Here is a 22,851-nt window from a genome sequence, read left to right on the forward strand (position 1 = left end):
GCCACTCGAGGCGGTTTAGATATATATTTTGATTGATCAATGAGAAAATCGCTTCGCTCACCACTGTGTGTTTTAAAGATATTGTTACTGTCTTGTTAGGGAGAAATCGATGCTCTCTTCAGATAGCAACCATTTATATCTCTTGACAGGGCCGCTCTCCACTACAGGAGACTCCCAGCATCCTTTGCAACAAAAAAAATGGGCGGCTGCATTGGATGAGGTTATCCCTTGGTTAATGTGACATGGCTGTCTGTGACCTTGCCAGTTGTTAACTGCCCGGATTATTATTGTGATAATGTGGCAATTAAAAAGAAAGCGCTCCATCAAAATAGGGGACTTATGGTCCAGGAGATGGATGTGCAGAGATAACATGGCAGTGGGAAATGCATTCAGACGGCAATCCATTTTTACTGTATGGCTGGGAATCTTAGCTCCAACTACTGGGTTATTACGGCCCATCCTCGTTGATATCCATTCCCAATCAATACCCCCCTGTTGCCATAAAAACAGTCAATCAACACATGGGAGAAAGGATTGGACAAATCAAAAGCCAACCCTAATGAGACACCATGAGTCTGGAGGGAGAAGGAGTGTCTTTTTGTGTTAATTTGAACAAAATGAAGAAAATGGTTGCTTCAAAAAATATTCAAATAATTCAAGATTTTATTCAAGCATTTTGAAATGTTTACTGAGCGAGATGTCCTTTAGTTTGATTTTGAACACACATAGCAAATAAAAAGCATGGTTGCATTTGATTGTATGAACTCTTTTTTTTTCTTTTTTTTCCTGCGTGCATCATATTGAAAATTGCATCATCATTCAGATGTGATTAACTGTTTTCAGTGTTTGAATAAAACCTCTTGATGAAACAGTGTTCTAATGTAGTATGTATGTTTTTTTCTCTTGTGTTTACAGATTCTTCCTGAAGTTCTTCCTCAAGTGCAATCAGAATTGTTTGAAAAATGCAGGGAACCCACGAGACATGAGAAGGTTTCAGGTAAGACCACATTTATTGTTAAACCTGCCACTATAGTTCCACACAGCATATGTCTTCTCATTCTGCTCACAATGCAGGTACATCAATTGAAAACAACAGTATATTGTTAAGGTTCTCTGTTTATCCCACAGGTGGTGGTCTCCACTACGGTGAACGTGGATGGCCATGTCCTTGCTGTCTCGGACAACATGTTTGTCCACAACAACTCCAAACATGGCAGGAGGGCCCGACGCCTGGACCCCTCTGAAGGTACAACTACCTCACACTTACAGATAACAATTTCTCTAAAACCTTAATACATCTTGGTGTCTTTGGCCACCCGTATACCAGTGTCTAAAAACTTTGGCTTTGGTGAAAATAATGGTTCCCCATTTTCTTTTGCCCCACTGAACAACCGACTTTTAATTACATCATCCTCTTTATTGGATTAAATGAAACCATATCCTTATATCTGGAAAAAGATGATGACATTCTTATTGAAGTGGGGACCTTTTATTACCAAAGCCCCTAAAAAAAACACCCCAGCATCACTTTGTAAAATCTACCTCACCGTGTCGTTTGCGGTTATGACGTAACATGGTGCCATATTGTAAGAAAGAATAGTACTCTTGTTCTTACCAGCAATATTAAAACATTGTCCCCTACCTGCCACACAGCTTAGGAGCTGGCTAGGCACAGTGAAACGGTTTAAACGTATCACTTTGAACTAACTTCTCTAAGTTTCTGAGTTGAAAAACGACAAGAGCATTGGGATACACTGGATAAACAGTACTTAGGCATTCATAGAAACACTGAGAGAGAGTCCCATGGTTGGTCACCACTGACAGCACCAGAGCAGAGCAGTACAGTGCCATTGTGTGACTGGAATCAGAGTGCCATTGTCTCCCTATGCAGACTTGAGAAGGCTATCACTGAAGTCAAGGCCCCACTGAGGGAATCTCACCGTCTTTCATCTCAGCTAGATTGGGATGTTTTGAGAGGCGATAAAGCCAACATCTGCTCCTGTCTTTGTTCCATCCCCCTAAGCCCCCCTTGATAAATGTACAAAGTTTCCATAGTCTGTTTCACAACATTTTGTTTTATTTATTTGTGAGAGTCCCCCGTTTGACTGTGTGTTTACTGCTGTGACAGAGGGAAATTAATAACGATGACAGTAGACTACCTAGAAAAAGCCTCTTCTCTAACAACACCCTAAGAAAACTGTTAAACGGTGTGAGAGACTCTGTCATACAGTATCCCATTGGACGAAGCCCATTGCGTTCATTTATAATCTACTGACTTCAATTGCCATTCAACCCTTAAGTCTGTTTCCCACGCCTCCTCTTTTGGGATGATCTTTACATTTGAGAAGGCTATACAGTTCCAAAACTCCAGGGCACAGTTAGCACGGCTACCTTTACACCATGGACCAGTAGGCCTATGATATTACACTCATCCTAATATCAATTGGATTGGTATCTGTCTCTGACAGACATACGATCTGCTTGCAGACTGTGTGGCAAATGTATCCCACCTCCACCGCAAGCCACAGTAATTATTTGATCACTTGCCTCTTTCCATTTTTGCAGTGCTGTGGCTGTTTGGCCAGATATCCTGTAGACAGGACCATTTAGTCAGCCTGTCTGTCTCCATTCTGTTGTGCCTAGTCTGGTCAAGCAGGAGACACTGTAATGTTTCTATTGAGTTTATTGATCCTCCGACATCTAAAAAAATCATGACTGTGCATTTTTCTATGACTGAACTAATTGACATCATAGACGACAGGACCGTATGCAATTAGAAATCTGTTTGGGGAAAAAACACACCAATTGTATGTAATTTGTTAATGCTACCCTTGCATTATATCAGTCATATTGCAACCTGAGCATATAACCCTCATAAACAAATGACACATTTTTTCCCCAAAAGTGTAACCACCCAGATTGTCAAGTTGGGGGATTTAACGGTCCTGATAAGTAGAAGTCATACCCGTTCCGCTGTCTGTGTTTCCGAAGCAGCTACGCCCTGCATCAAAGCCATCAGCCCGAGTGAGGGGTGGACGACCGGAGGAGCCACTGTCATCATCATCGGAGACAACTTCTTTGACGGACTGCAGGTGGTCTTCGGCACTATGCTGGTCTGGAGTGAGGTGGGTCCAGATACAGGCACGCACACACACGCACACACACATACACATGAAGACTAGGTGAAGAAACTCAGAGTAAGGCGTAGTGCATAAGGCTGGGCTCCCTCTGTTAGTCAGGCAGATGCCTCCACTCCACAGAGTCTCTATCTGGAACACATACACACATATAATTAACTGTCAATCTCACTGCTTTGATCAGTGTGTATTCGGTTGGGTTTACCATGCTTCATCGTTTGTCCATATGTACTGACTGAACTGGAAGTTGCTCCAGATATTATTGTCTGCTAAATTACTTTTATAATTATTAAATGTGAATTTGCTAGACAGAGTTGTGGATGATGCTGTAAATGCACCTTTGAGATCGAACTAAGACTAAGTACGTTTATTGTATAGTAAGAAATTACAAGGAACGTAAATAGACCATACCTCCCACAGTGCACTACTCTTAGCGTTAAACGAGTGTGTGTGTTGATGTGTTCCAGCTAATCACGCCCACGCCATCCGGGTCCAGACGCCCCCTCGCCACATCCCAGGGGTTGTGGAGGTCACGCTCTCCTACAAATCCAAGCAGTTCTGCAAAGGGGCGCCAGGACGCTTTGTCTACACAGGTAAGATCACTGTTCCTTCCTTATATCTGTTTTACCCTCTCTCTATATCTCTCTGCTTCCTCCTCTCCTCCCCTTTAAAGCACTTTGGTATCACTTCATCTGAAGGTCTGTTTTATTAACATTAGTACATAGTTTAACCATTTATATTGAGTTTTTAAAATGGGAATAGGGACTGTCACCACATCTTCCTATAGGGTTTATTGTTCTCCATACTACATATAGTGGTTGCTACATTCCCCGTTCTCCTCTGTCCTTTCAAGGTGGTAAACATTTTCCCTTGTGCAAGGGCATTGAGTCCTACCCTTCTTTTTGCTGGAGCCTTTCCCCAGGTTATCCTTCAAGCCTTTGTCTGATGTCCAGACTTTTATGCCGGGGCGTGACTGCCACCAGAATGGAGTATCGCTCCCTTAAATCAGTGCTTTACTATTCCCGATTATTCCATCGGAATATCCAGATGCCATTCAAAGTAGCAGAAAGGTCAGATGGATGTCTGTTTAGTGTGATAAGTAAATGTCACTGCATTGCCGATGAAAGAGGGGACTGTGTTAAGGCTTTCTGTTAAGCATAGGTTTATCGCTGCAGCCTTCTCCCCTCTTTGTTCAAAGCACCGCTTAGTTCCCATGCAAGTGTGAGCGGAGCAAATAGACTTCACAATGGGCCATCCAACCCATCTTACGATTCCTTTTGCAATGCTAATATCTGATTCCATTTGATGATATGACTGACAACTGTTCAGTGTATTGCTTTTATGGACGTGTGCGGTGAATAGAGTCCTCTTGTTATCTCGTTCTGTACGTCTATTAGGCCGTGGGAGGGGTTCTCTACAGCAAAAACGTGTTGTGAATCCCTGGAAGGAGTTGTATTACTTCATGTGGTCTTCAAAACAGTGCTAGCGATATCATTACCGAAGTACTCAAATGTGGTGAGCATTCGTATTTGAAGTTAATCAAAATGAAAACCAAAACTATTTGACTTGATTGATAGCAAATCAACAAAGTTGTATTTCCCTAATGGTAGCGCCATTCATAACACAGACAGGTGCCTGCATCATATAATATTGTAAAACCAAAACAATTCTCATTAGTCTCTAGTTCTTCCCTCCAGATTGAGACCCATATTGTGCACACATCAACAGTTAATCTGATTTACACATACATATTTCAAGATTGTCTGTGTGCATTTCTAATGCGTATTTATTGTGCCAGGAGTGTCTTCATCATGAATGCAAAATGAAGCAAGCTTTTAAATACTAAATAGGCAAGCTTGTGTATAATTGAACAGGGAAGAGAATGCATCCAGGCTCAATGATGTCATTTCCTCTGGGGAACTTCCAGATGCCCAAGTGAGCTCGTCTTTCAGTGCGTCCCCCAAAAACATAGCCCCCTTTGTATCAAACAGCGTTGAATAGCATAGCAAATCAGTCGAGTTGTAGAGATGACATATCAAAGGTTTCAACAAATGTAACACATTATTTTGTTTGATATCATGCCAAAAAAGAGAGAGTGTTCCACACTTTGTGTTATGACAGAAATACATGTGGGTCTAAATGTTTTATTCCTTTAAACTCAGCTGAGAGAGAAAAAAGAGACCTAGATAAGTCCCACTTTTTCTTCTGTCTCTGTAGTAGAGGATGGTGTCTCCAGGCTTTGATCCTAGGCATTAGGTGTAAAACTGTTGCCATGGGCTAGAATGGCAATACAATGAAACTGAGTGAATAGAGCTCATAGGGGTACTCCACTGTTAACTGTCACTTTCTATGTGACTGCAGCTTATCTACAATACAGAGACATACAGGACTATGTTGACTCTGTCACTGCCTTAATATGTCTGGGTCCACATTCACTTATGAGACAGAGAGAAATTGGTCTCCTTGATATTGGAACTAAAGAGTTGGGTCTGGTGTCTAGACAGATATTATAGGTGCTGGTTTCTCCTATAACCAAACACACAGACAGACCAGTGGCTTCTTGGATTGTTTGCCCTCCAGTCAGAATCATTAATTTGAGCCTTCTTTTGTGCAGTACTTGAAATCCATATCTCACACACATGATATCCAAATACAAGTGTGATGGTTTCTCTCTCACACATTTATTTCTCCTTTATTATTCATGCATCTTCCTCTTAAAGCCAACTGCACATCTCCATCTTCCCTTCTTTCTCCTCCTTCTCTTTCCCATCAGCCTTCTCCCCCTCTCTCTCCATCTCCTCCTTTACCCTTTCTTTCCCTAGCCTCCCTCGCCCTCTCTGCCCCCTCTCTCCTCTCCTCCCTCTCTCCCCCGGACTTCCAGTCTCTCTCAGGGGTTGTATATCCCCAGGTGCAGCTCGAGGATGGGAGGGTGAAATTAATGAGGGGAGCCTGGAGGTATTGACTTTCCTGGGAAAACACAGCTCTCTAAAAATCAGTGGCCAAGTACTGCAATAACTCAGCACCCATCGATTCCTCTTCCCCATAGGCCACATTGATCTATGCATTACAAGCACTGAGGCTGGCAGCATGGATCCAGCAGCACCACCACCATGCCTTAACACAACCCTACTAAATACTGGAATGATGATACTACTACTATTACTACCACTGCTGTTTCTGGACTACTACCACTACCACTACTACCACCACCACTACTACTACCACTACCACTATTATCACTACTACTACCACTACCGCTACTACTATTACCACTACCGCTACTACTATTACTACTACCACTACTACTACTACTACTACTACTACTACTACTACTACTACTACTACTACTACTACTACTACTACTACTACCACTACCACTACCACTACTACTACTACTACTACTACTACTACTACTACTACTACTACTACTACTACTACTACTACTACTACTACTACTACTACTACTACTACCACTACTACCACTACCACTACTACTACTCGTGGAAATTGTACTCTTTTTAATAGTGTTAGTAATTCCTCTACCATAACTGATGATAATATTCATAGGAAGTGAATATCATCATTCATGGATGGCAGTGTAGTGTACAACACACACGCTGTGTCGGATCCATTTCATGGAGTGATGCATGGTTTGAGTCTGAGTTGTGACTCCTAGTTCACTAGCCTGGGGGGCAGCAGCCTCATGGGGTTCTCGTGGCAAGCCTCAGCTTGTCCAAATCCCCCAAACAACAAAACACATCTGACTAGAGGGAGAGGACGTGTGACCCAGAGGTTGGGTGTTAGAGTGAAGGGGTGTGAGAAGCCAGTCCAAGCTACATAGCCTTTTATTTGGGTTAATCTGACGTGTGGCAATCCAGTGCTGGTTCGGATGAGGTTATTCTGAGAAGAAAAAGGCAGCCAATGGCAGAGACGGCTTGCAGGAGCTGGCGTTGGGACCTGGTTGTTGTGTGGCGTGAAAGGAGACGTGGCGCCCTGGCGCCCACTACCTCCCAGGCTAAACCCTTAAGAGGTTTTCAGCATGGGCAGTCGCTGTTTTCTCACAGGGCATATTGCCTTGGCGTTGGGCAGGACCAGTGTTCCTATCACTGTGAGGAGAAAAACAATGGTCCACTTTGTACTGTACCTTACTTCCCTCTCTCGCTCTCTCTCTCACACGGGCTGGCCACATGGAACATATTAGCTAATGTTCCATACGGTATGCTAAAGGTCTTGTGAACATGTAACAAAGGAGCGAGAGTTATACCTCGGGTTCGCCGTAGTGTCGGATTTGAACCTCTGTAAAATATTTGACTTACTCGATGTGGTGTTTGGTCTTTCCCTTCCGTGTCACCGATCTCCTTTTGAAGTATTGTGCGCTGACTAATTGACTACTGCACTTTTATTGTTTAATTACTCTCACTGTAACACATGGAGGTAATTATGCGTAAGCATGCGTGGTATCAACTTGCGTGCCGTATAGGAAGAAAAATGAACGCTTTTACACAACCATGTGTTAATTGTTTTCCAGATTTCAGTTTTTGTTGTACAGTAGATTTCTCCATGATTGAGCATACCCCCCACCCTGTACCTACAGTATTGCACTGAACGACGGTCGGATCAAACATTTAGTTTCTTCGCGTAGACACAGAAGAACATCACATCGATCGTTGTCCTCTAGAGCAGGGCAGAGAAGTGGAGGTGACAGCAACACACCCACTCCCTTCTGTTGCCTCTCTCGTCTCCTGTGAGATCCGAGAATGACGCAACCCCTATGATTAGAGTGTGCATCCGCTTCAGCGGCGAGATATGTTAATCAGCTAGTGAATAATTACCTCCTTGGTGCCTTGATTAGACCGGAGTGACAAGGCAGGGAAAGTGTGTGCCTCAAAGAAATACCCCTCATACACACCTGAGAAGTTATTATTTTTGAGTCACAGCCTAAAATACCCCCACAGAAACGCTTATTATCTGACATTAGTTCTGCTAGGCCCCCTCCTTACAGACGAGCAGATCTCTCTCTTTGATATATGAAATGTGCCATGTCTCTGTGGAAGAAAAGGGAATTCCCTCAGTGGAGAACACTGTTCTGTCTAATAAAAGAGGATTCTTCCACCGGTAACTTCAGAGAACTTACACTAAGTACAAGTGTAGTTTCATGGATGTGATAAGAACTCATTGACATGGAGCTGAATCCAGACATGAGTTATGTCCCATTGACATCTGTGTAGAATTTACAGAGACGTACAGAGACAAAATGCGGTAAACCGATAGGCCTACTCCACTGATTAAATATCATTTTAAAGATTCCCTCTTTCCTCTGAAAGTCAGGCGTGGTATATCCTCATTTGTCTCTCTCTTCAAAACTATGTGGTCTAGTGTGGTGTCAGACAGGGGTCACTGGAGGTCATAGGAGTCATACAGAGTACATCAGTCAGGCTAATTGTTGCCATATCGCCAAAGTGTTTCAGTCTTAATTAGAAGTGTGTGTTTGGTGAGGGAAGAGGCCCTTTCATCTTTCCTGGTGGCTCTCCACTTTAAAGAGGCCATGTCTGTCTGGGGCCAGTCTGTCGGTCTGTCAATCACAGTTTAAAGTTCATGAAATTTCTATGAGCATCGATGCAAGGGGCCCGGATGATTGATCAAGCCTCTTGCTTTGAATTTCTCTTTTCTATGTTCTCACTGTGATGGCATGTGTGTGTGCATGTGTGTGTGTGTTGGGGGGTGGGGGTTACTTATAGGTCTATGTATTGAGTTTGTACAGTATGTTATATATACAGTGAAGAATATAATGCTGATGGATTCATGTTTGGGGAAAGCAACTGTTTTTACACAGACACAGCATACCGCAGACCAAGCCAGAGTGACTGTTTTGCATTGCACGTTTGTATGCATCCCAGTGTGTCGCTATGTCATCTCATTTTGAACGAGGGACAAATGAAAGAGAGAGAGTGAGAGAGAGGGGGATGAAAGGAGTAAATCAATAGCATAGTGCACATGTGTAACAGGCGGCTTTAAATGCTTGTCGACCGGTCGGTGCTCCACAACCCCCAGTCAACGACACACAGCCGCACTTGACAGACTCAGATCAGGCTCACACTGTTGTGCGTCTGACAATTTCTTCCCCCAGAAGAAAGGGAGGAAATGATGTGATACACACATCTGTAGGCGACGGGGGCAAATGCAGCGATGACCTGCATCAATCATAACATGAATAGAGATGAGAAGGATGGAAAATTGGAGCCCATGTTGCTCTGGGATGCAAGCCGCTTCAAATCCCCCGTATCCCCTGTTCTCTCAGTCGGGCGGTGGAGATGGGTTGGGGCCTTGATGGTGTATCTCATATGAAATATGGACTCCATTTGAAATGATAAGTGCAATATAAGGAAAGCCACGGAGAGCCTATGTGTTGAGTGGTGAAGCAGGATAGTGGAGATTTATGATTTTTGGGATGATCCTCATCGGGGACATGACTGTGCCCTCAACAAGGATATCACTGGAGTGAAAGGCGTCAAGGCAAAGAAAAAAGATTCCTAAAGCGCATATTCCATCCATCAGCTATATCTGGTAAATATGTACAGAATCAGCTAGCAGCCAAAATAGAAAAGCAAAAGCCACCTAAGTGGTTGGAAGGGGGAAAAGTAAATAGAAAATAGCTCAACATAAATAGATGTGAACACGTTGGGAGTATGAGGATGTAAACATATGCTGAATAAATGGATACATATTCTGCCAAGGCACCACTTGAGCATGCAAACGTTTTAAAGCTTGGGAGCCTTAGTCCCTACCACCTGTGAGACTGATTGTAAAAGAGCAGTGAGACTATGGCTACGTTCCAATAATATTAAGTAGCTTCCTTTTCCCTCTCTCCTATTCTGGACCACCAATCTGTAAGGATCGGACCCTTTTTTTCAATTTTCACTTAAAATGACATACCCAAATCTAACTGCCTGTAGCTCAGGACCTGAAGCAAGGATATGCACATTCTTGATATCATTTGAAAGGAAACCCTTTGAAGTTTGTGGAAATTTAGGAGAATATAACACATTAGATCTAGTAAAAGATACATACATTGTTGCATCATCTTTGAAATGCAAGAGAAAGGCCAGACAGTGATGTGGGATTCTAGTTTTAATTTAGACGTTGTCCACCAGATGGCAGCAGTGTGTATGCAACGTTTCAGACTGATCCAGTAAAGAATTACATCACTACAAAATAGTTTGTATCAAGTCTGCCAGGAGTTTTCCCAAATGTGCCGAATTGGTACGTAACTATAGAGAATATACAAAAATCCTATGTTAATACAAAATGTAAGTTTGCACACTCCCAGGAATGTCATAAATGATGGATCATTAGCTTCCCTACAGGAAATACACTAACCTTCACACATCTAGATGGCCGGGCGGGGTGGGTGTGGAGTCAGAGGTCAAACTGTAGAACCCAGTTCCTATATTTGAATATAAAAAGTGATTGTTTTAAACAAAACTACAATACATTTTATCTTTGGGACCCTCAGGATGACAAATCAGAGCAATGTTACTGAATGTAAGTACATTATTTACCTTCAGAGGTGAATGTACCAAACCAGTTGCCGTGATAAAAGTGTTTTGTTGTTGTGCACTATTCTCAAACAATAGCATGGTATTTTTTAGCTGTAATAGGTACTGTAAATTGGACACTGCAGTTAGATTAACAAGAATTTAAGATTTCTGCCCATATAAGACATATCTATGTCCCGGAAAGTTGGCCGTTGTTAACAACACCATTCTAGTCACATATCGCATATTGAGCAACAACCGTCCCATATAAGGGACACCGATCCCATAGAGGTTAAGTTCTGTAATTGAACACCTATCCAATCCCCCAGTAGTAACAAAGGAAAGGAAGCTATTTAAGAATATTGGTGCCTAGCCCAGCTTAACTCTACTATGTTTTCCATATTTGTTAGGTTCAGGGGTGTAGGTAAGCGTCTCCTCTGATCACTTTGACCTTGTAGTGGTACACTGTTCTAACTCTGACTTAACCTCTTGCTCCTGCTAACTGAAGTCGTTCGGGTCCTTTGGAAGGCAGCTCTGTTTGAAATAAGACAGAGAGCAACATGGGAATTGATTTTGAGGGAGCTTTAGGTAGCCTCCTCCTAAACCTCTAGAAATAGGTTAGGACATCTGGCTCAACGTGTAGGTTTTCCACATGGGTTGAAAGGTGAAATGTTAAACGTGTACAATCAAATGGGCAATTTTTGTTCACAAAATAAAGACTTTGCTACTTGCAACAATACTCCCAACCTACAAAAGTGCCGTTTTGCATTTAATAAAGTCAGAAATATATCAGAGTATTAAGGTAGAAGACATGCCACTTAAGGTGATGATTAAATTAACATTATCATCCTTAATACCAATTAATGCTACATGGTCTATCTGACTTTAAATGCCCAAAATGTCAACCTCATTATTGACCCGAAAATGTCTGTCCTGCTTGTGTTGTGCCCTGCTGTCACCAGCTCCATGTTTCCCTATCTAATGCTGTTTTGTGCTTTGGGATCATATTTCACTAGCGCTCCTCTCAGGCTTGGTTGAGTGTCTTAGTGGAAATCCCATTCACTCTCTCCCTCCCTTTTGTCCCAGTCGAGTGGTCACCTAATAACAACGCTCTGTTTAGTGAGACCCCAGTCGACCGTTTGAACACTTTCATAGAGCGAGAAATAGAGAGCAATAAATGGATGATTAAATAAATAAAAAAGTATACCCTTCCACCCCCACCTCTCTTTCTCCCGCCCTCTCTCTCCCTCACTCCTATTCTCACCTCCTCTTCCCAGTGAACTGCATTATCTTTCCCTTTTGAAAAAACCCAAACGTCAGACACCACGAAGACGACTGGGCCTCCGAAGAAAAAAATCTATACAAATTACGATGGAGAAAGTGGCACTGATGGCTGGAATTGCAGCATATGTTTACACTAAATCAGGCAATCTATCTTCATATGGGCTGTGTAATGCGTAGGGGGTCAGGGTTCGCGCAGCGCGCCGGCACTCTCCAATTACTCAGGCTCTTTGCGAAGGAGGCTGCCGTATCGATTGGCTGCGAGAACAGGGGCCTGCAGGCAGCCAATGGGGTACTGGGGTCAAAGTGCAGGGGGATTTTAATAAGGGGAAGTAATGGACTTAATTTCTGGGGGGCCTGGCAGTAGAGGGAGAGATGTCTGCTTCACTACCCTCTTGTCTCCCAGTCAAGAGGTTCATTAGGAGACAAGCTTTATGAAATTTCTTTCTTTCTTTCTTTCTTTCTTTCTTTCTTTCTTTCTTTCTTTCTTTCTTTCTTTCTTTCTTTCTTTCTTTCTTTCTTTCTTTCTTTCTTTCTTTCTTTCTTTCTTTCTTTCTTTCTTTCTTTCTTTCTTTCTTTCTTTCTTTTTTTCTTTCTTTCTTTCTCTCTGTCTGTCTATCTGTGCTGCTCATTCCCTTTTCTCTTGCTCTGTCTCTCTTCCACTGGTTCTCTCTGATAGCGTCCCACTCTCTTGGTATATTGGCTGTTTTTTACATTTTCCCTGGTTGTGTTGAAATTCCCTTTTCCAATGCTCAGCCCTAGCTCTCTAACAAGGCATAAGGAAAACCTTATTAACCAAAGACGTGTTTGGTTTCAAAGTAGACTATCCCCTTCATCCCAACAAGAGAAATTGTCCATGAGAGTGTAATCTGTTTGGGCCTTGCTAACGTTCCTCTCCAGGTCCCTCTCAGGGGACAGGGACAGATATTCAAAATGGCAGCCTGTGTGGAGAGGGCACGTCTAGGCTCCGTCACCCTTCAGATAACATCCCGACCTAGCCGCAGCCTGAAAGCCCTTTTCTCCTTCCCTTGCTGTGAAACGAGCCTCAGACAAATTTGATTTAGCAGCTCGCGGGTGCCCGTTCCTGGGGAAAGAAAACAAATATTGTTATAATGGTAATAACATCTATTTGCCGCTCGCGACAAACGGCAGCGGGCCTTTGAAAAGAGCCTGCGCCGCCGCCGCCACCTTATTCTTATTCATGAAAGTGCCGGTTATGCATATTAGCGCAAACTAGCTATTCTACTCACCAGCATTTGGTGTGTCAATCATCCTTACGGAATACAAGAGGCACCGGTGACAAAAGCGGAGAGGGCAAGAAGGCTGACAAATTGTCCCCAAAGTCAAATTTGACAGCCTTTTATGATTAATGGGCTTGATTATGGAGAAATATCTCCCTAACTCATTTCCGGCTGTTTCTCTTTTCTCCTTCGTATCGAAATGGAGAGGAATGGAGATTGCGTTGTTTGCAAATGTGGAGGGGGGGCAATGAAATAAAAAGGGGGGTACCTGAGAGGCTTAGAGTGAGGGAGGTGCAATTGAATTAGTTAGGAATGCTCTGTGAAAGGGATAGCGACTGGGACAGGTTGAGTGGAAGGTCTCAAGCTTAATAAATAGCATAGAAGAAAGACAGAGACGTGATGGTGGAGGAAGAGATCGGTGGAGGAAGAGATCGTCTGACACTGGGCTGACACTCTCAAGGCTATTGTAGAGCACACGTATCAGGGCAGGACAGCCAGGCAGGGGAGATATGTTACTCTAGAATGTGATATAACACCTTCATAAGGCCTACATAGGCATTCAGGCATGGAATCAAGAAACAAATGCATATGTGACATTGGAAGCTTAAGAAGAGCAATGCATGTTTGAGCTGTTTCACCTTGTTTGTAGAGATATCGCTCAGCAATGTTTTAACCATGATAATTCTCTCTATTTCCAGCCTTGAATGAGCCCACCATTGACTACGGCTTCCAGAGGCTACAGAAGGTCATCCCCAGACACCCAGGAGATCCCGAGAGGTTACCTAAGGTAAGTGGCACGCCTCATAGGACACCAAGGAGTACAGCATCCCCTGTTGTTACTCCAAAGACCACCCAGACTTCAGACTGCCAAATATCTGAGTTTATAAACCTGATTTGTTAGATTTGGATTAATTCGTTCCATTCAATGTGAACCTGGCCCTAAGAACAGGCTCTGATGCCAAGGGGCACATTGTTCTTATAACTCGTACAATTGGAAACAGGTGTTCCTGGTCTGGTTGTTTTTAGGTTTGAGGTAGCAACAGCCATGCATATGCAAAGTCACTTATACATACATGTACACATGAGTGTATGCAAGGCTCAACACTGCCTTTCAGACACACATGATCAATATTTGTGCACGCACCCACGCACACACTCAGGCACAGACTCAGGTAGGGCCAAGAACACAAGCAGCCGTCAGGTGTCCTGGGCGGTTTGCCGCCTGGTTAGTATGAAAAGATTATTTTCCCCCTAAAAGGAGCTGCACTAAATGAGTGAGATTCTTTTGGGCAGGGAACTGCTGTAAAGGGGGATATGATCAGATGGGGCCTGACAGTCTAAAGCAGCTGCCAAATTGAAACCATTTATCAAAATCTGACATCTGAGATCCAGTCACCAAAAAAGTAGTTTATTTGTAAATTGATACTAATAGTGAGCATATATTGTCTGGCCCCTTTGATGCCCTGATTTGTGGCGGAGGGAGAATGTCCCCATCAGCCTTTATATATTTATTTATTCAAAAGAAACTCAATATGCAAATAGATTTTCCTCCGTCTTCCGTCCAGCCGCGAGCTTTCCCTGCATTTTAGACAGAAGGAAATAACAACAAGACTAACACCTTAAAGCTTGCCATTCATGAAGTACTTCATTGCTCTCACCCAATGTGACTTGTCAGGACAGACTCACACAATCACTCGGGAACAGTTACGTTGACATTTCATCCCTTTGTTATCCTCTCTCCTTTCCTTTTCTTGTAGGACAGAAAGGTTGGCCAGGAGCGATAGTAGAATGTTTGTCTCTTAGGCAGGGAGCAAAGCTCCCCCAAGCTACATCAAGAGGCTATAGACACCAAACCTTGGTATTGGAACCAATTAAAGTCAAATTGAATTATTATTATTTTTTAACAGGAAGCAACAGAGCAAGTCTAGAAGGGTGGGAATAAGAGGGATTCCATGTAAATAATGATAGGAGGGAAACACTAAGATAGGAAAACACTGGCCGTCGTTCCTCTAGGCTCCTTTGGTTTTCGTGTTTTCTTTTGTAGCCGATAAACCCCTGTTTAGTTATTAGATTAGGAGGTTGGCGGCCACACTTCTCCAACGAGCCGGTCTCAGAGCTGGAACCCTAGCCTCAATGAGCTGGAACCCTAGCTCCAGTGATGGACAGACAGACCAGACCGGTGCTAAAGCATGGCCAACTGGTCACTGATGACCTCGGAGGCTGGGGCTGGATCAGGTTCGCCTCTAATTTCATTTCCAGTCTGCCTTGGCTGCAAGCGGACACTTCCCTGTCCAGATCTATAGAGGATATGTGGAACGGGTTCAAGCTCTAGCCTCCCCTCATTGCTCAGCATGGGAGGCAGCAGCATATTTTTGCGAGCGCCGCTCCATTCCAGGACCTTTGCAGTAGAAGACCCAGACCCATTCCCAGGTCACGGCAAGTTTAACGGCCTATGAATCCTCTTAAATAGACACCTGGATGGTGATGCATTCCTTACATGTGGAGGGCCTATTTTCCTAAGATACGGCCATAAGGGAGGCCTGTTTTGATACAGAGCAGACAAACAAATGGAGACTAAGCTAAAAAGTAAACCGAGGTGAAGAGTTTGTGTTAAGGGCAAAAAAAAATATGTTCGGGTCTCATATGATCTCGGAGATTAGATGTGTTTTCCACCTGTTTGGCCATTACGTTGGAATTAACTGCCAGGGTTAGGGGCCAATTGTATTTGAATGCAATAGTTAGTGCTGGGCTGGAATAAAAGCCTGCACACCCTGTAGCTTTTCAGTACCTGAGCTGTGAGTGTGCACCCCTGATCTAGATGATGTACTGAAGAGATCAATGTCGGGGTATGGTGTGGAAGCAGTAGCTAGCCATAGCCTTTCCTGTGTGTTGTAGCTAGGTGGCTATGGGACGACTGTGCAGAGCCAGGCTAGGGGTGATTTATCATTGTTAAGGGACCTGTCGGATGGCTTCTTCTCCTGGGTCAGCTGATCCCTTCTCTCTGGGCACCTCTCGAACCAGGGAGCCATCCTCCCATAATTGAGCCCCTGGAAAGCAATGGAAGAAAATACGAAAAAAATAAAGTGGAATATGTCTGGAGACAGACGCAAGGAGGACTGGGGCGTTGGGGGCCAGGGGCAGGGGCTGGGGCTCAGGGGGGTTGGGTTAGGTGAGGTGGGTAAAAGAGATTCAACTACATGAAGTATGATAAAGGTGCATTCCATAACTTTTCCACATGAAAATAGCACTTATTAAAGGAATGTATATCTGTAATAGTAAAGAAATTCAATTCCTTGAGAGAAATACCTTTTCGTTACTTGTCACTCACCATTTAAAAATTACAGTCGAGGAGAAGTGAAATAGACAGGGTTTCAAGTCGATAGGTAATTAATTGTAATTTAACTTATAGATTTTCTCAAATTCAATGAATCAATTGGAGAGAAAAATCCTAATATAAAATGATCTGCATTTTTCAACTCATGAATCAAATTGGAATTCATTTCCTCAATCGACCTGACTTGAAGATGACACTCTTTCATATCTCGCTCTTTCATATCGTTCTCCTTGTGAGTTATTCCACCTGGAGCTCTGAAGTACCCTTAAGACATCCACTCTCTAGATGTGTGGTCTGTCGCTCCAGAATGCTGGATGTGACTTTCCCTCTTGGCCCTGAGACAGACGAGAGTAGAGCATGGTGGATGAAATGATTTCCCCCTCTGTCTGAGGTCGTAAAACCTGTTTTTCCCCCAGTCTAAGTCATCAGTGTAGAGGTTTCCAGGATAGGGGCTGGGAACAGACTCATCCTACTCTCACAGAAGGAGGGAGTCTCTTGTTGGGCCAACTTCTTATCCCTTACTGGCAGTAGACCCACTGAGGATGAAGGAGAGAACACTCCCCCCCTCTCGCTCTCTGTCTGTCTCTCTGTCTCTCTCTCTCGCTGTCTCTCTGTCTCTCTCTCGCTGTCTCTCTCTCTCACTGTCTCTCTCTCTCTCTCTTTGTGTCTGTGCAAAGTGCTTGCATGCATGTGCGAGTGTGTGTTTTCTGTATGCTGAGAGTTTACCATCACAGACTGTACATTACTCCTCTATGGTTAGAATTCAGTGTAAAACATTGTATTGTTTTATTATCATTCTTTTCAGTGCATTTTCAGTGCATTTCCATGCAATTTTCACTTTCAGTGAGTCTTTCAACCCTTGCATATTCCATGTTATACGTTTATTCATATTGCAAATGGGTAATTCCAAGAATCAAGATATTACCTTTATATTTAATTTAAGTGACACTCACACTTTATACTAGTACTAAACCAGCATTTTACACACCATGGACACTTCCATAGTATCTTCATCTGCCGAATCTCTCAGTTCATTGGCTGAGGTGAATTATTGAATGAGCCGACACGCTGCTTCTAACCCTCCATCCCTCTTTCCCTCCGTCCATCTCTGAGAGGAAGTGCGGAGCGGCCTGACCCCCCCCAGAGATGTGGGCCAGTGATAAGAGATTATGATGATAACTGGGAGATAGTGCATTACAGTATTGATTGTGTTAAAACACCCGCGCTCTGATTGCCGGCATTTGCGCTGACAGGAATCCAATGGCGCTGTCTCTCCGCGCCGCTAAAGGGAGGGGTGTGTGTGCATGTGTGTGTGGGTATATGGGTGAGTTTGTATGTGGATATGTGTGTATGTGTGTGTGTGGTGTGGTTCACGGCAAGGCAGTGCATCGCCCATATCTCACCTCCACACACACATGCTTCACACCCCCACCCCAACAGCTACAGTATCAGGCCCAGGCATAGATAACCCTCACTGTTATGTCGCAAAGTGCTGTGATGTATTTCCAATTGTCCAAGTCAAGTAACATGAAATGAAATGAGGTTCTTACGAGAGACGGCCTGTTCTTCGTTGGTTACCCTTTGTTGTTATTGTTAAGAGATAATTAGCTAAAGCTAGCCATCAGTGAGCTGAGGAATTTCTGTACATAGCGAACAGCTTTACTTATTCTACGGTAATACTCTGGAGCAGGATTTCCCAAACTCGGTCCTGGGGCCCCCCCTGGGTGCACTTTTACCCGGGGGGGGGGGATCCCTGCTCCGGAGAATGTACTCCAAATAGTCTTTTCTTTGCATTTGTTTGAGAGATTCTGGTTAGTTAGGGCAGTTGTTCTTAGGATCAGAAAATGGCCTCACACTTCAAACAATTGAACACACAAACACACACACAAACACACACACAAACACACACACAAACACACACACAGAGTAGCACCAGCGAGTAGTAAAGCCTGGAAGGCGTCATTAACTTGAGAAGGCTGTTGTGTCTGTCATCGCCTAATGAAAATACAAGAAGAGAGACCGACTGTGGCAAACACACACACACCAGTGTGTAGAGGCAGGAATGTGTGTGTGCTAATGTTTGTGAGTGCATGTGCACTAACACGTGTGTGTTTGTGTATGTGTGTGTCCGTACGTATTTGTGTTTGAGGCGGCAGGGCGGGAGGGGGTTGCCAAAGTTCCCTGTGGCAGGCAGGGTGTTGCAGCCGCCAAGCCTCAGAGACATTAACTAACTTCTGTTTTATAATGGAGATTAATGAAGCGAGCGCATGCCAGAGGGGAGGAGAGAGGATGAGAGGGTAAAGGATGAGAGGAGAGGAGGAGAGGAGGGGTCTGAGACACTCCTCACAGTGGTAGATATGTTGGCAGTGCCAGGGTGTGACAGATTGTGCCCTCTCTCAGTGGATAGAGGTTTGGGCGTAGGGACTGGGGGTGGGATAGAGATTGACAGGAGCTATATTGCTTGGTTGCGGTGGGGGTAGCGGTGTGTGTGTGTCTGTGTGACTTTGTGCCTGCAGGATAGCTGCGGGGTCAGTAGGAGTGTTGGGGTAGGCAGGTGGGTCGGCATGCTCACCAAGGAGAGGCACAGAGGAAGGGCACATTGGCAAGGTGGATCTCAGATAGATGTGAAACATAATTTGATCACTCTTTTGTTACTGAGAAATGGAAACTTTAGTGTATTTCAGGTTTAAAAAAGCTTCTAAAGTTTGTAATTTCCGCTTTTTGCCCTAACGAAAAATGTATCAAGCCTTACAAAAAATGTCCATTATTTATAATCCACATAATAATTCACCATTCCTGTTGCTGCAGGATTATTTTCCTACTGTAACAAACTGTCTCAAATTAAGATCCTACATCTGTACACACGCACGAATGCAAACACACATACACACACACACAAACACACACATATGTTCACACATGGTCTTTATAAAAAAAAATGTGCACATGGTAAAAAAAAAAAACTCTACTAATATGTTCATAAAACAAGTGAATCTAATTTCCTTTTAAGCATATATTCTGGAGAGAATATATTAAGTAAAAACGCACACACCCCTTCCTCACTGTAACTCAAGTCAGTACGCCTGCCCATCAGCACGCCTGCCCATCAGTACGCCTGCCCATCAGTACGCCTGCCCATCAGTACGCCTGCCCATCAGCACGCCTGCCCATCAGTACGCCTGCCCATCAGTACGCCTGCCCATCAGTACGCCTGCCCATCAGCACGCCTGACCATCAGCACGCCTGCCCATCAGTACGCCTGCCCATCAGTACGCCTGCCCATCTGGGCAGATGGTTATTCCTCAGGCTGATTCGACTGAATTATTTTTCCTGAGGTCATATTTTGTCGTGGGAAATGGGGGACAGAAAGGAAAGCGCATCCTCCTGGACTCTTACCCTGTCAAACACTGAACACAGGGCCAACAGTGAGGGAATATTTAAATGATTAAACGACAAGAAAAAAAGTTCTTCTCAGATACATGTTCACCACAGCACTGCACATTTCCTTTGACAGCGTTTTAGGTCAAGTTAAAATATATATATTTTTACAACACAAGGAAAAGTCTAGATGTGTTGTAGGAACCAATCAGACTCCAGACAAGCAGACAGAGGCCCCTCCTCGTTGTAATACCCCAGAGACCTCCAGCAGAGGCTCCCACAACACCAGCTCTCATCCCCAGAGCCCTGGAAACAACAACCAACCCAGCCCTCCCCACCTCACTCACTCCTCCTCTCCTCTCCTCTCCTCTCCTCTCCTCTCCTCTCCTCTCCTCTCCTCTCCTCTCCTCTCCTCTCCTCTCCTCTCCTCTCCTCTCCTCTCCTCTCCTCTCCTCTCCTCTCCTCTCCTCTCCTCTCCTCTCCTCTCCTCTCCTCTCTCATTCCAGGGCCATGTGTGAATGTGTGAGTGTTTGTCCCCCCATTTAGCCCAGGCGAGTGTCAGCAGACCCTATTTATCTATCTATCAGGCCTGTTATTGTTATTAAGAGCCATTGCCACAGCGACCCACTGGGCTGCCGGGGAGAGATTGGACGCTTCCTCCTCTGGGTGGTGGGAAAACAGCCCGGGGGCAATGGAGGAGGTGGGGGAGGTGGGGGATGGATGATGGAGGGAGAGAGAGAGAGAGCAGGAGGGAGGGGTGAATTAGGCAGGGGAAATTCAATAAACAGATGCAATGTGGCTCTAATAAGCTGGGGTCTGAAGTGGCGGATCGGAAGCACCGAAGGCAGTCTGAAAGTGTTAATGGGTTCCCACCACCTCAGGCTTCTTCCTTCCCTCTTCCCTCTTCCCTCTTCCCTCCAGGGTGCATCGGCAGCCATTTTGATTAGAGGCCTGGTAAAGATGCCCTCTGATCATGACAGTTTGTTATTATGTGGTGCCATGACAAAATGTGGGCTCTAACAAAAACGTAAACCCTCTGCAAGCAGAGACATTAGAGCTTGAGAAGGAAGTGGTTGGCCCCAATACTTGAGACGTCTAAATGCTGACTGGGAGAGAGTGTAGTGTGTGTTAGTAAGTGTGCAGCATGCACGCATGTGTGTGTGTGTGTGTGTTTGTGAGAGAGAGAATGGGAGAGTGAAAATGAGATGCAGACAGCTGCTTTCTTTGGGTTGTTTATCACACATTGGCCTTGCCATTAAAGCTAATCTCTGACTTGTACTCTGTAAAACAATAATTACATTTGAATGCTTTCCCCATTTTACGACCCCAACTCCCAAAATCTATGTCCGACACTTACAGCAACCGATTTATAATTTTCAAACAGAGTTACAGTACAATAAAATGATTTACACTCACTAAACCAAAACATTCCAGATTGTTTTACCGGTTACATGTTACGGTTAATGTTCTAGGTTTATACAAGCAGTAAAATGTTTCTTTACATTTTTACTATCAACCATCAACAATTTCCAGGATTCTGAAATTGTAATGAGTGTGGAATCTTTCATGTAACTCGGTATCATACTGTGTTTTTATTCAAATGAATTATAGTATACAGTAACGTGATGTGATGTCATTTCAGGAAGTGCTGTTAAAGCGATCAGCAGACTTAGTAGAAGCCCTGTATGGAATGCCTCACAATAACCAGGTATGTAATCATATAGATTTTTATTGCAGAACTCGTAATATGGCTCTCATTCTTTTAAACATACCCCTGGCATTTATTGAAGTTTTTCCTTTTTGCGATTTGAACATTGTGTTTTAGAATGTCCCTTTTTTATTTTCTTTGATTAATCACAGATTAAATTAACATCACGTTTTATATTTAAAGAACAGCCAGGTCACAGGGACCTGGGAGGCCAGGATAACTACATCTGTAGTGTCTAGATGGCAGAAATAGGCTAAATGTGCTGACTAGGGAGAAATAAAGGGTAACATGGCCCAAATAAAAGATATGATCAGGTTAATTTCTGGTCAAATAAATATGCAACACTACATATAAAGTCTCTAAACTCACAATCACCTATGGTATTCTCTCCACCTTCCCCCTCTCCCTGTCCCTCCCTCCCCTCAGGAGATCATTCTGAAGCGGGCAGCTGACCTGACCGAGGCCCTGTACAGCGTCCCCCGCAGCCACAACCAGCTGCCTTCGCTTAGCGGCTCGGCCGCTCACTCCGGCATGATGGGAGTCAACTCCTTCAGCAGCCAGCTGGCCGTCAACATCTCCGAGGCCTCGCAGGGGGACCAGGGTGAGTGTCACAACCCCCCACCATGACCCTTCACCGCACGACCCTCACCCTTCACCCTCTGATCTTCTCACACCTTCTCTGTGTATTGGTGTCCCCTGTAGATACGGTATATGTTGTAGATGTATGCTAGTCCAATGTTTCTCTTTAATGTAAGCTTCATGGCTATCATCAGTGAAACGTGTGCGTGTGTATGCTTTTGCATGCCTCTGTGTGTGTGAGCATGGACGTGTTTAACTATACTTGTGGGGACCAACTGGGGACATTTTGTTAGTCCCCACAAGGTCAAATGCTATTTCTAGGGGGTTTAGGGTAAGGGTTAGAATTAGTGTTAGGGTTAGAATTAGGGTTAGGGTTAGGTTTAGGTTTAGGTTTAGGGAATAGTGAAAATAGGATTCTGAATGGGACTGAATTGTGTGTCCCCACAAGGTTAGTTATAGAACACTGTGTGTGTGTGTGTGTGTGGTAGAGAAGGGGTGTATGAGAAGGGGAGGTGCTAATGAGTTAAAAAATGCAGACGATGTGGCATGAATAAAACAACCAGAGTTTAGCCACTGAACACAGCAGCTCGGTCAAGGTTTCAGGGAGCAGAGTGTGTGTGTGTCTCTTTTTTTAGTGTAAGCTTGACAGCACTGTTGC

At 44.1% G+C, this 22,851-nt stretch overlaps 1 protein-coding gene across 4 annotated transcripts in view; it reads left to right on the plus strand.

The window, feature by feature from the left end:
* LOC121533897 (transcription factor COE3) overlaps nucleotides 1–22,851 on the plus strand; it is a 106,453-nt gene that overhangs the window by 76,379 nt on the left and 7,223 nt on the right. For 2 of the 4 annotated variants that reach the window (XM_045226837.1, XM_045226839.1), the window contains exons 7-13: nucleotides 916–997; nucleotides 1,129–1,246; nucleotides 2,995–3,129; nucleotides 3,605–3,730; nucleotides 13,893–13,981; nucleotides 21,549–21,614; nucleotides 22,041–22,215. In XM_045226837.1, the coding sequence (XP_045082772.1) occupies nucleotides 916–997; nucleotides 1,129–1,246; nucleotides 2,995–3,129; nucleotides 3,605–3,730; nucleotides 13,893–13,981; nucleotides 21,549–21,614; nucleotides 22,041–22,215 (791 nt within the window). Of the gene's footprint in view, nucleotides 1–915; nucleotides 998–1,128; nucleotides 1,247–2,991; nucleotides 3,130–3,604; nucleotides 3,731–13,892; nucleotides 13,982–21,548; nucleotides 21,615–22,040; nucleotides 22,216–22,851 lie in introns of all 4 variants that reach the window. The other 2 variants (XM_045226835.1, XM_045226838.1) reach the window with 1 other exon arrangement.

This window comes from Coregonus clupeaformis, chromosome 2 (genome assembly GCF_020615455.1).
Source record: "Coregonus clupeaformis isolate EN_2021a chromosome 2, ASM2061545v1, whole genome shotgun sequence".
NCBI classification, from domain to species: Eukaryota; Metazoa; Chordata; class Actinopteri; order Salmoniformes; family Salmonidae; genus Coregonus; species Coregonus clupeaformis.